This window comes from Aethalodelphis obliquidens, unplaced genomic scaffold (genome assembly GCF_003676395.1).
Source record: "Aethalodelphis obliquidens isolate GAN/ISIS:26980383/991018 unplaced genomic scaffold, ASM367639v1 scaffold21, whole genome shotgun sequence".
NCBI lineage: Eukaryota > Metazoa > Chordata > Mammalia > Artiodactyla > Delphinidae > Aethalodelphis > Aethalodelphis obliquidens.
The window spans coordinates 17,149,714-17,161,464 of NW_020837965.1; the positions used below are offsets into that span (position 1 = coordinate 17,149,714).

Sequence of the window (11,751 nt, forward strand, 5' to 3'; positions counted from 1 at the left end):
CACACACACACACACACACACACACACACACACACACACACACACACGGCAACCTAAGATAGCTCTGAAGCTTCATATTTTTCTATACGTTCATTTAAATTTTCAACAACACAATAATACCATATGTAGATAATGACTGTTTTCTGCTTAACCCTTTTATCTTTTTAAAAACTCTTTTTATTGCCTTACTACATTGGCTTGTACTTGAAAACCAATTTTGTGTCTTGTTCCTTGTCTTAGAGAATGCTTTGAGTGTTTCAGTTTGTGTTAAGTTTTTCATAGGTACTTTTTATTGGGTTAAGGAAGTTTCTGTGTATTTCTAATTTGAGTTTTTATGTTGAATTTTAGCAGTGTTTTTTTCATGTATGTATTGAGATATCATGATTTTTCTTCTTAATATTAATATGGTATACAAATCAGTTGATTTACTTAAACCTAAAACCAAACTTAACTTTCAGTAAATGTTTGCTAGAACTCACTGGTGAAACCATCAGGGTCTGGGGTGTTCTTAGTGGAAGATTTAACTATTGATTCAATTGGTTTTCCATTTCTTTTTAAATCTGTTTTTGGTAAGTAATATTTTTTTCTAAGAATTTGTCTATTTCATATACTTTCGGGAGGATTATATTTATTTTACTTAATTTCAGGAAAATAATGTCACAGCTGAAATGTTAACACAGTCAGACACTAATCACTTATAGTAACCCTGCAGAAATCAAAGCTTGATCACAAATACCACGTGAAGAATACCAATATTTGGCACTCTGCTAAATGTTTGTTTTTTTAAAGCAGCATTAAGGAAGTATAACTGACATGCAGTAAATTACACATTTTTAAGGTATACAGTTTGATGCGTTTCATCATCATGTACATTTAAAAATTTATTGACATAACATAGTTTACAGTGTCTCCCTCAGAAGACCATTTTTGGTTATGTTGATCCTCTAGTATGTTTCTTTTCTATTTTGTTAATTTCGGATCTTTATTATTCTGCTTTCTTTGGGTTTATTTTGCTGTTTTTGTAATCCTTATGATGGGTGCATAACTCATTAATTCCTTTCATTTTTAAAAAAGTATATTTTATTTACTTATTTTTGGCTGCGTTGGGTCTTCGTTGCTGTGCGCGGGCTTTCTTTAGTTGGTGGTGAGCAGAGCCTACTCTTCGTTGCGGTGCGCTGCCTTCTCCTTGCAGTGCGCTGCCTTCTCATTGCAGTGCCTTCTCTTGTTGCGGAGCACAGGCTCTAGGTGTGCAGGCTTCAGTAGTTGCGGCACACGAGCTTAGTTGCTCCGCGGCACGTGGGATCTTCCGGGACCAGCGATCAATCCCGTGTCCCCTGCATTGGCAGGCGGATTCTCAACCACTGTGCCACCAGGGAAGCCCCCTACCTTTCTTTTTATTTTTCTTTCATAATTGAAATTTTATTGGCTGTTTTGAGGATCAGTACACAGACATTCCAATTTGTACACAATTCTCAACATACGTACCAAAAATCTAAAAAATCATGCAGTTGTGAATCTTTTCTGAACAGTTATTCCAGTGACTTTCCAGCTTAAAATTTGGAGGCAAATTTTCCTTCACGGGATATCAAGTACCAGTATCTTCAAATATTGATAATGCTGTTATATCGTAAGTCCCACTAATTCACAATTTAATATCATGTACACTACATACTCAAATTGTCCATCGTTCACAGCACATTAACAGTTACTAGAAGAACTGGACTACCACGACCAAAGATGTTACAGAGTGCACAAAATTCTGCCCAGGAGAACCAAGATCAAGGGGTGAGTGGTTTGCTTTAGGAAACAATTCTACCAAAAACAACATGGGAAGAGAAGTAATTTAAAGTGTTTAAGACATTAAATGCACAACTGACTTCAAACTGACATTTAGTGTGCTTTGTATTATAGGATAGAAAAGCTACCCTCCATCTGTGGAATGTTAAGCTGACACCCAAGACAATCAAAGCCTCCCATATTCAATATCCCACTATTTTCTGGTTGTACCAAAAAATAAACAACCAGCAAATTATTTCACCTCTTAAAAAAAGCATTTACACTTAAAAAATGGGATGAGGTGGGATTCCCTCCTTTTAAAAAATATTTCTAGAGCTACTAAAAAACTTGCATTTACAAAACAGTTGGTAAAAATATTCCTCTGGATTGTACAAGACGGGAGACAGGGACCACTGATAGGACCGGGTGTGTGATATTAATCAGACTTGGCTTCTTTCTCTCCTGCTTCATCAGAAGCTGGGCTCTCCTCGTTTTTAGTTTCTCCGTTTTCTGCAGGTACGTCTTCTTTAGTCTCTTGGTTAGCCACTTCAGTCTCTTTTCCCTTTGCTCCCCTTTTCCCTTTTGTTTGCACGTTTTTGTCTAAAGATTTATCCTTTCCTGCCGCCTTTTTTGGCTTCGTTTCCACTTTTGCAGGAGCCGGTTTAGCTGACAACCTCGCCGACCTCCTCTTGGGCTCCTCCTTCGCCGCCCCCTCGGCGGAGCCGACCTTCCTTTTGGGCATCGTGGCGGCGGGGCCGGCGCGTGCCAGGTGCCTGCGGGCCGCGCTGAGAGCCTGCAAAGCTGGGCTGCCTGGCCGCTGCCACTCCTCCCCCCACCCGAGCTTCTTTCTGTCATTTTTAATGTAAATATTCAAGGCTATAAATGTCTAAATACTACTTTAGATATATCTTACAGGTTTGGATATATACTTTATTTCTTTTTAAAATCTTATAAAATTAAAAATAATTTTTAAAATTTTCTCAATTTTTATTCATTAAAAAAAATCTTTATTTTGGAAATTTCAAATATACTAAAGTAGAGACTGATGGTTCCCCTCAACCCCCATATTAAGTTTTATCCAGTGATGATAATCAACAGCTCATAGCCATTCTTGTTTCATTTATAACATCTCATTTTCAATCTCTTTCTTTACCTCTACCCACCACAGAATTATTTTGGAACAAATCACAGATCTCATATCATTTCTTCTATAAATATTTTATTTACTCTAAAAAATACAAGTTTTCAAAACGAACAATCACGCCATTATCACCATAAAATTAATAATTCCTTTGTATCATCTAATATCTAGTCAGTATTCAAATTTCCCTGTTTGTCTCATCATTTTTACAAGTTATTGAAATGCGAAAATCTTAGTTGTACAGACAAATGGCTACACCTGTGAAACCCACACCTTTATCACGATAAAGAATGTTTCCTTTGCCTCAGAGAGTGCCTCATGTCCTTTTCTAGTTGATCTCCCCACGCATCCCCCAAGCACCCACTGTTCTGATTTTTTTCCCCTTAGATTATTTTTGTCTGTTCTAAAACTTCACGTTTGCCAGCAAAAAGTGAGATCATATAGTATGAATACTTTCTTAGCTGACTTCTTTCATTCAGCATGTTAGTGAGATTCACTCGCGTTATTGAGTATATTAATAATTCTTTTTTATTGTGTAGTATTTTACTGTAGTATTATACCACAATTTACCCAGTCTCTTTTATGGACATTGGGGATTTTCCAGTTTTTGTTTTTTGTGAATAAAGGTGCTATGAACATTTTTGTACTTGTCTTTTTGTGGAAAAATGTTTTTATTTCTGTTCAATAAATACCCAGGAATGGAATTACTGGGTCAAAAGGTAGGTACATGTTTAATTTCATAAGAAATTGTGAATACTTCCCCACAGTGTTTATGTCATTTATATTGCCACCAGCAATCTGTCTATAAGAGTTCCAGTTGTTTCATATCTTCACCAACATTTTATGTAGTCTTTTTCATTTTAGCCAGCTAGCAGGTGTGTTTTGGTCCTTGTTTTGGTTTTAATTTGCATTTCCTTGATCAGTAAAGATGTTGAGAACTTTTTCATTTAGATATAGTTCATTTTTTAGCACATACTTAATTTTTTTGGAGTAAGTAAGAAGTGTGTTTGCATCACATTTAGTAACAAAACCAAGATGAAACTGAATTAATGAGTATCTGAATTAATGAATATCTCTTTGGGTAAGGCAGTTTAGACTCCAGTTTCGTATATAACAAATTGCTCTGACCTGTTATTACTCTCCTTGCCTCGAAACCCACAGCTGTTCTTTTATGCCTTTCCAGTATTTTCAATGTTGAAACTTCTCCCTTTTTTTCAAAAATGATTCACAGACAGAAGGGAGACCAAAACCCTTGTTTACCTAAACCCAACCACGTAAATTTCTCTGCTTTTTTCTTCCCCCTTCCCAGAACTGTATTCTTGTATCTTTTCTTTATCACCATTTGTTCAGTGTATCCAGATTTCGAGGGTCCTTACAGATCTATAGGCTGTATGTATGAGAATGAAATTTCATCAGAGGGAAGTCTATTAAAAATTTAAGTTTACTTTTTATGGTGTTTTAGCTATAGCAGTCAACTTGAGCCAAAAGGCATTCTACCACAGTAAGCTTCTAGTGCATATATAGTGAGCATTCCAATGTAACAAAGATGTATTTGCTTTTTTTACAGAAGCCTCTAATAATTCAGATTCTGGCCATGAAGGCCAAGAGATTTCTTCAAAGGAAAATGTATCATCAAGTGCTGCCTGTGCTGATCACAACCCAATGCCTAAAGATGATGGGAGATCACATGAACTGTCTAATCTTCGACTGGAGAATCAACTGCTGAGGAATGAGGTTCAGTCTTTAAATCAAGAAATGGCCTCATTACTTCAAAGATCCAAGGAAACTCAAGAGGGTAGAGCCTTATTTAAATTACCAAGGGTTAGGAATTTAGCATTTCAAAAATAAACTAAAAACTTGATTATATCTAAACTATTAGATTTTAGATGGGACTTGTAAAATAGTGTTTTCACAGAAATATAGGGCCCAGATTTGGAAATGGGAACAGTCATCCTCCCACCCACCTGAAACAGAACACTGGCCTATTTGGTCATTCTTTAGAAACCATGAATAGGAAGATAGTGTAAGCCTTGTTAGACTGACTTTAGAAGAAGCTTCACTTTAACCCAGACTAATTTAGACATAGAAATAGTTTTTCCAGAGACCCTGTACAGTTTGCTTCAATATTTAATTTTTTTTTTTTTTTTTTTTATTGCCCTCTTTGTACTGCATTGCTTTTTTTGCACCAATTTTCTAGGTTAAAAGAATATCTTTTTGCCACAGTAATTGAAAGAAACATTTCTTTCCGGTGTTTATCTTCAGGTTTTGGTTTTGTTTCTCTTAGTCTTACTGGGGTGTACATCGTGTACCCTTGATTTGAATGTGCATTCTTTCCTATCTGTAGCAGAACTCCAGAAATCCACTGACCATTTTAATCTTGTGAACTCTCGGCTGTGTACTGATTTTGGCTCCCAAATGCTTTATGACATATCTCCAGAAAAAGACATTTGTAGAAGAGCAGCTAGCTTCATGCCTGTTTCCAGCCAATTAACTGTAATATAGATATGAATGTTGGCCTTGGAAAATGGAGGTCCCTCTTGGAGCAAAAAAGTTGAAGATATTTGTAAGCTTCTAATTTTGGCAATAAGTACTAAAGGGATTCAGAGGAGAATCTGTGTGTGCTCTGAGAAAGATGTGTTTACTTGTATGGAGAATTTTCTTTCCTTTTCTTTTTTTCTTTAAAGAATTAAACAAAGCAAGAGCAAGAGTTGAAAAGTGGAATGTTGACCATTCAAAGAGTGATCGAATAACTCGAGAACTTCAAGCACAAGTAGACGACCTGACTGAAGCGGTGGCTGCAAAGGATTCCCAGCTGGCTGTACTGAAAGTGAGACTCCAAGAAGCTGACCAGCTGCTGAATACTCGCACAGAAGCACTGGAAGCCTTACAGAGTGAAAAATCACGGTAGCTAACTCTATTAATAATGAGAAACTGAACTAGAATGTTTATCAATGCAAGTAATGATAAACATGGTAGTAAATACTGTCTTATCAAAATTTAACTTCGTAAATTTACAAGAGAGAAAATGTGGCTTTTGGTAATGCTGGAAATGTGTGTGGTTAAAATGGATTTATTATCTGAATCTTGAGATGCATTGTTAGCAAATTCTGAATTTAAAAATATTTGAAGAGCAGTGTCATTAATCTTTTGACATACAATGATGTGTGGCGTGTGCTTATATTTGGATACCTAAAAATATAGGTTACAGTCCATTGAAAGAGAAAAAGATTCTCTAAGAATGTTTTAGTCAAACCGTCTTTTTTGTGCTAATATGCCAGTGCTCTAAAAATTATTCTACCTTTTCATTTGTATACTGTGGAAATGAGTTATTTCAAGTGATGTCTTTTCTTTTAGAATAATGCAGGATCACAGCGAAGGTAGTAGCCTGCACAATCAAGCTCTACAAACTCTTCAGGAGAGATTGCACGAAGCAGATGCCACTCTGAAGAGAGAGCAGGAGAGCTATAAACAAATGCAGGTTAGAATGGGGACAGCAGGGCTCTTTTATTATTTGGATGAGGAGGAATCGCTTTACACTGTTCCTAACATTTACTGTAATAAAATTCTGCAGTGCATTTCAGAAAATTCTGTTTCTGTGGCAAAAACTAAGTATTTGAAAATTTAGCTTGATCCTTGCTAAATTTAATTTTCTACGTTGAAAAACAATTAAAATACTTAATACTCATTAGATATATACATCTTTTCATTTAATTTGGTTGTGCAGCCAGCCTTACCATTATTTGATTAAAAGCTGATTTGAGGGCTTCCCTGGTGGCGCAGTGGTTGAGCGTCCGCCTGCCAATGCAGGGGACGCGGGTTCGTGCCCTGGTCCGGGAAGATCCCACATGCCGCGGAGCGGCTGGGCCCGTGAGCCATGGCCGCTGAGCCTGCGCGTCCGGAGCCTGTGCTCCGCAACGGGAGAGCCCACAACAGTGAGAGGCCCGAGTACCGCAAAAAAAAAAAAAAAACTGATTTGAGGCATCTCATTCTTTTTATTTAAGCCTTTTCTGATTCCAATTTAATCTGGTTCTGTTATTTCAAGAGAAAGTTGTACATAATGTTTATTTAGAGTTTTACACTTAAGTGAATTTTTGCATCTAGTTTAGTGATTTTCAGCTCTGTCTACACATTAGAACCTCCTGTGTGGTTTTAATACTTTCTGATGCTGAGTCTTCATTCCCAGGGAGTCAGATCCCATGTGTGAGGTAGGGCATAGGTGTTGGTGATTTGGATTTACACGATTTGCGGGTGTAGCTGATGGGTAGTCAGGGTTGAGAACCTCTGGCTCACTGTCTTTTCAACAGGTGAAAATAGTTCAGCCCTAAAAGTAAGTAACAGGTAATATAGGCTTTTAAATTTTTTTATTAATATATTTTATTTACCACAGTAAAATATCCCAAAGTACTATCATCTCATCATGTAGTTAATGTTAAAAATTATTCGTGAGATATTTTACATCTTTTTTGCATACTGATTCTTTAAAATATGGTGTGTTTTACACTTACAGCACATCTCAATTCACTCGCTAAATTTTCTTTAGAAATACTTGATCTGTATTTAGATTTCATAAGATTTATAGGTGAAAAAGTTGTTCTAAACATACTCAGAATAACAGTTCTTCAAAAAGTTAAGCATAGGGTCACCATATGCTGCAGCAATTCTGCGCCGAGGTATATACCCAAGAAAATTGGAAATACATGTCCACACAAAAACTTTTACATGAATGTTCATAGCAGCATTATTCATAATGGCCCCAAACTGGAAACAATACAATGTCCATCAGTTGCTGAATGGATAAACAAAACGTTGCATATCTGCACAAGGAGATATCATTCAGCCATAAAGAGGAATGAATTATTGACTCATGCTATAACACGCATGAACCTTTAAAACATTATCCTAAGTGAAGAAAGCCAGACACAAAAGGCCACATATTGTTGATTCCATTTGTATGAAATGTCCAGAATAGGCAAATCTATAGAGAAAGAAAGTAGATAAATGGTTGCCAGGGGCTGGGAGGGAGGGGAACGTATGGGTAGAGGATTTCTATTTGCGGTGAAAATGTTCTGAAATTAGATAATGGCAATGGTTGCACAACTCTGAGAACACTACACTGAATTGTATTCAGGAAAACATTGAATTGTACATCCTAAAAGGGTGAACTCTATGGAATGTGAATTATATCTCCATAAATATTATTAATTGAATTGAGCTTCAGTATTTATGTTAAACTAATTTAAATGAACAAACTTAAAAATGCACTTCTCAGTTGCAGACACATTTCACATGCTCAGTGTGCCTCACTGAGTGGTCCTCTTGCTCCTTTCCTTCCAAACAGGAGTTAATATTGGATCAAAGGTTTGTGGGCTTTAGTTATTGGCGTGTAACCATGAAAGCTTTCTGACTTCTGTCTCACCTTCTGAGTTTTTTGGTGATGGGAGCTTTTGAAAATAAGGGTAAAATATAAATAATTCTCAGAACTAAATTTAGGCTAAGGGACAGACCATGTGTTTTTTAGAGTGTACTTTAAAAGTTTCTTAAGCTAAAAAAATTAGAGGGAATAGTTTATTAGAAAAACTGAAATAAAGGAAAAACATTAGCCATGATATTAGAAAAGATGTAGCTGTGTACTTGTGTCTTGCATTTGTTTTCTAATAGACTTTCTAGTTTTCTGTAGACCTTTATTCATTTATCAGCTAGGTCAGACCAGACCTAGTATCCAAGTGACCAGATTCACCTGGGAAACTTCTTAAAAAACAGATTCCCAAGCCCAGTCTTGGAAATTCCAATTCAATTAAGCCCAAGGAAGGCCTTGGGCAGCTGTATTTTTAACAGACTCCCTCACTGATTTTGATGAATTGCCATGTTTGGGAACCACAACCTTAGAGTTCCTGTTCTTCAGTTCCTAACAAATGAAGAACTTTTTTTACCTCCCTGTTATGTTGTTGGGCTGAGCTAATAAATCCCATAAGATGTCTAAATGGATGGTTGTAAAGTATACCTCAAAGCAAAATGATACAATAAGTATAATATAAACTTTGTCACAGAGTGAGTTTTCTGCACGCCTTAATAAAATGGGAGCGGAGCGCCAGAATTTGGCAGAAGCAGTTACCCTGGCGGAAAGAAAATACTCAGATGAGAAGAAGAGAGCGGATGAGCTACAGCAGCAAATCAAAATGCTTAAGTCCAACTTGGAGTCCTCTAAGCAGGAATTAATTGACTACAAGCAAAAAGCTACTAGAATACTCCAGGTAAGCGTGAGATGCACATGTGTGAATGTTAAGATAGGCCAGATGACCGAGAGACATTCTGAGACTTTTTATAGATCTGTGAGATACTTTGTTCCCGTTTGACTGGGCTGGCTTGCTTCAGGTGTCTTGCTCTTCTTAGAAATATTATAAAAAAGATGAAATGTCTCCTGTTCCTACCACTTTTTTCCTTTTAAGAAAAAAATTAATTCTGCCACTCCCTAGTTCAGGTCTTCAACCTGTCACCTTAATCACCAAAAGCAATGTTTTTTCCTCAGTTAGGTGTTTCAAGATCTGGTCTTTTTTCTTCCACTAAGTAACCATGTGCTGTTGAGCAAGCTGAGCCAGAAGAAGGCAGCAGAGAGAAAGATACAGAGGAAGAAAGAGGACAGACTTATGGAGAAAGGGCTTAAATGAGGTGAAAGGAGATGGAATCAATGCACAGGTGGAAGAATTATCCCCCCCCTCAAAAAAATGAAAGGGCACATCTTCACTCTGATAAGAAAGGCAAAGGAAAGAGAAGTTGAAAGCTACATTAGATGACTACAGTCTTAGATCTAAGGGAGGGGGAAAAAGCTGGGAGAGGAGATCTGAGAGCTGGAGGAGGCCTAGACCAGTCACTCTGAAAAATTCAAGAGGATCAACAAGGAAGAACATAACAACTGTTAAAAACATTGCTTTTGGCTCTTTTGACCACTTCGATCCATTTCCCTGTCCTTCTCCTTTCTTTTAATGCTAGACGTGCGACATCTGCCAGACGTATAATATCTGCCATCTTCATTTTAGAATGTTAACTTTAACTCTTTTATGTAATTTCTGTCCCCACTACATTTCTGAAATTGTCTTCTCAAAAGTCTTTAGTGACCTAAATGCTTTCTGTCCTCTTACTAGTTTCCATCCACTTTGATTTTGGTAGAGCTTTTTGACCCTGTGAACCCTCCTACCTTCTTGAAAGTTGCCTTCTAATGTTACTTGTACTGCCTTAGCTCTCTGTCTTCTCTTTACTGCTGTTTCTCTTGGGTCCTCTTCTTCTGTCCTTTTTTGTTATTCTTTTTTATTTTGCTTTGTCATATACTCTGCTTCTGTCATTGATGTGACTTCAGCATGGCTCCAGCTTCCCACCTGGTTTCTGAATGCCTGCCATGCTTCTCTGTGTGGGATGTCCCAACCCCCAAATCAGCTTCCCCTCCATTCTCCTGTTTACATAAGTGATATGGCCACCTTCCTAGGCAGTGAAGCTTGAAACTGCAGTGGCATTTTGACTCCACCTTTTTCCTTTATCGCCTGCCTCCTATTGGCTATGACCCCCTTTTTTATTCTACCTCTGTGAAATATCATATCCATCTCCTCTAAACTCTTCTTTCTAATTATTTGTGTTGTATCAGTGTAATTTGTTAATTCATCTAAGAGGTACTTAATTGAGCACCTAACTATTCAGTAGGCACTTTGATAGGTGCTGAGGATACTGAGCTCAAAAGATGTGTCCTCTTTCTTAAGGGAGCATTCAGTTTAGTGGGACAACACTGAGGCAATTGATAAAATGAAATTATTGACGCAGTACTATGGGAGCTTGAAAGAAGAAGTCCTTAAAACCTGCCTGGAGATGTCAGGGATCACTGGAGATGCTGTATGAGGAGGAACTTGAAGGATGAGTAGGAAGACTCATGGTAGGGAGGAGATTTCAGGTAGAACAGCCTGTGCCAGAACATAGCGGGCCTGAGGGAACATGGTGTATTAAGGAGACTGCAGCTAGTTCTCTGTTGCTAGAGCATCAAGTATTAGAGATAAAGAGATGGGAGAGAAAACTCAATGACAGCAGATGCCAGATTGTGGAAGGCCTTGCATACCGTGCAGAGGAGTTTTGATTTTATGCTTTAAGTGATGGTAGGGGGTGGGGAGGTTTCAGAGGACTTGAGCAGCATGACCAGATCTGGGTGTAAGAACTGCTGCAGCCATGAAGAGGTTGGGGGTGGTGGTGCTGGATGTCTGTCTTGTTTATCGTTGAATCCCCAGCACAGTGCCTGGCCCTTAGTAGGTTCTCAGTAAATTGTTGACTACATTGAAGGGATGAGGAGTGGGATGGTGAGATGTAGATGATGAAGAGGCTTTTATAAAAAATAATGGTAAGAAATGATGAGGACCTGATCTGAGTTTGTGGCAGTGAGGATGACAAACCAGGGACTGCTAGGAGAAATGTAGGAGGTAGAATATATGAGACTTGGAGATTTAATTGGAAGAAGAGAGAAAAAGGTAAATGGAATCTAGGATGATTCCAGGTTTCTGGTTTGAGTGTACGAATGATGTTCTCGTGTACTACTACAAAAGGGAAAAAAGGAAAGACAGCAGTTTAGGATTGAAGGAGATTATGATAAATAATGGTGAGTTTGCAAAATTGATGTGACATCGAGGTGCAAGTATCAGGAAGGCCATCAGAAATGTAGGCCTGGAGCTCAGTAGAGGGGTCTGCTGTGTAGCCACATGGAGGTATGGATGTATAAATATAGATGTAGATCTAATCATGTTTATTATAGAAAATTTGAAAAATACGTAAAAGCTTGAAGACATCACCCATAAAAAGGAGAAACT

The 11,751-nt window shown here is 37.7% G+C and overlaps 1 protein-coding gene and 1 pseudogene across 2 annotated transcripts in view; one reads left to right on the forward strand and one right to left on the reverse strand.

Annotated features, from left to right (window-relative positions):
• The window catches only part of GOLGA5 (golgin A5), a 35,966-nt gene that overhangs the window by 6,579 nt on the left and 17,636 nt on the right, over positions 1 to 11,751 (forward strand). For both annotated transcript variants that reach the window (XM_027120402.1, XM_027120400.1), the window contains exons 3-6: positions 4,485 to 4,712; positions 5,602 to 5,821; positions 6,272 to 6,395; positions 8,965 to 9,168. In XM_027120402.1, the coding sequence (XP_026976203.1) occupies positions 4,485 to 4,712; positions 5,602 to 5,821; positions 6,272 to 6,395; positions 8,965 to 9,168 (776 nt within the window). The remainder of the gene's footprint in view (positions 1 to 4,484; positions 4,713 to 5,601; positions 5,822 to 6,271; positions 6,396 to 8,964; positions 9,169 to 11,751) is intronic.
• On the reverse strand, positions 1,562 to 2,548 carry LOC113627598 (non-histone chromosomal protein HMG-14 pseudogene; annotated as a pseudogene).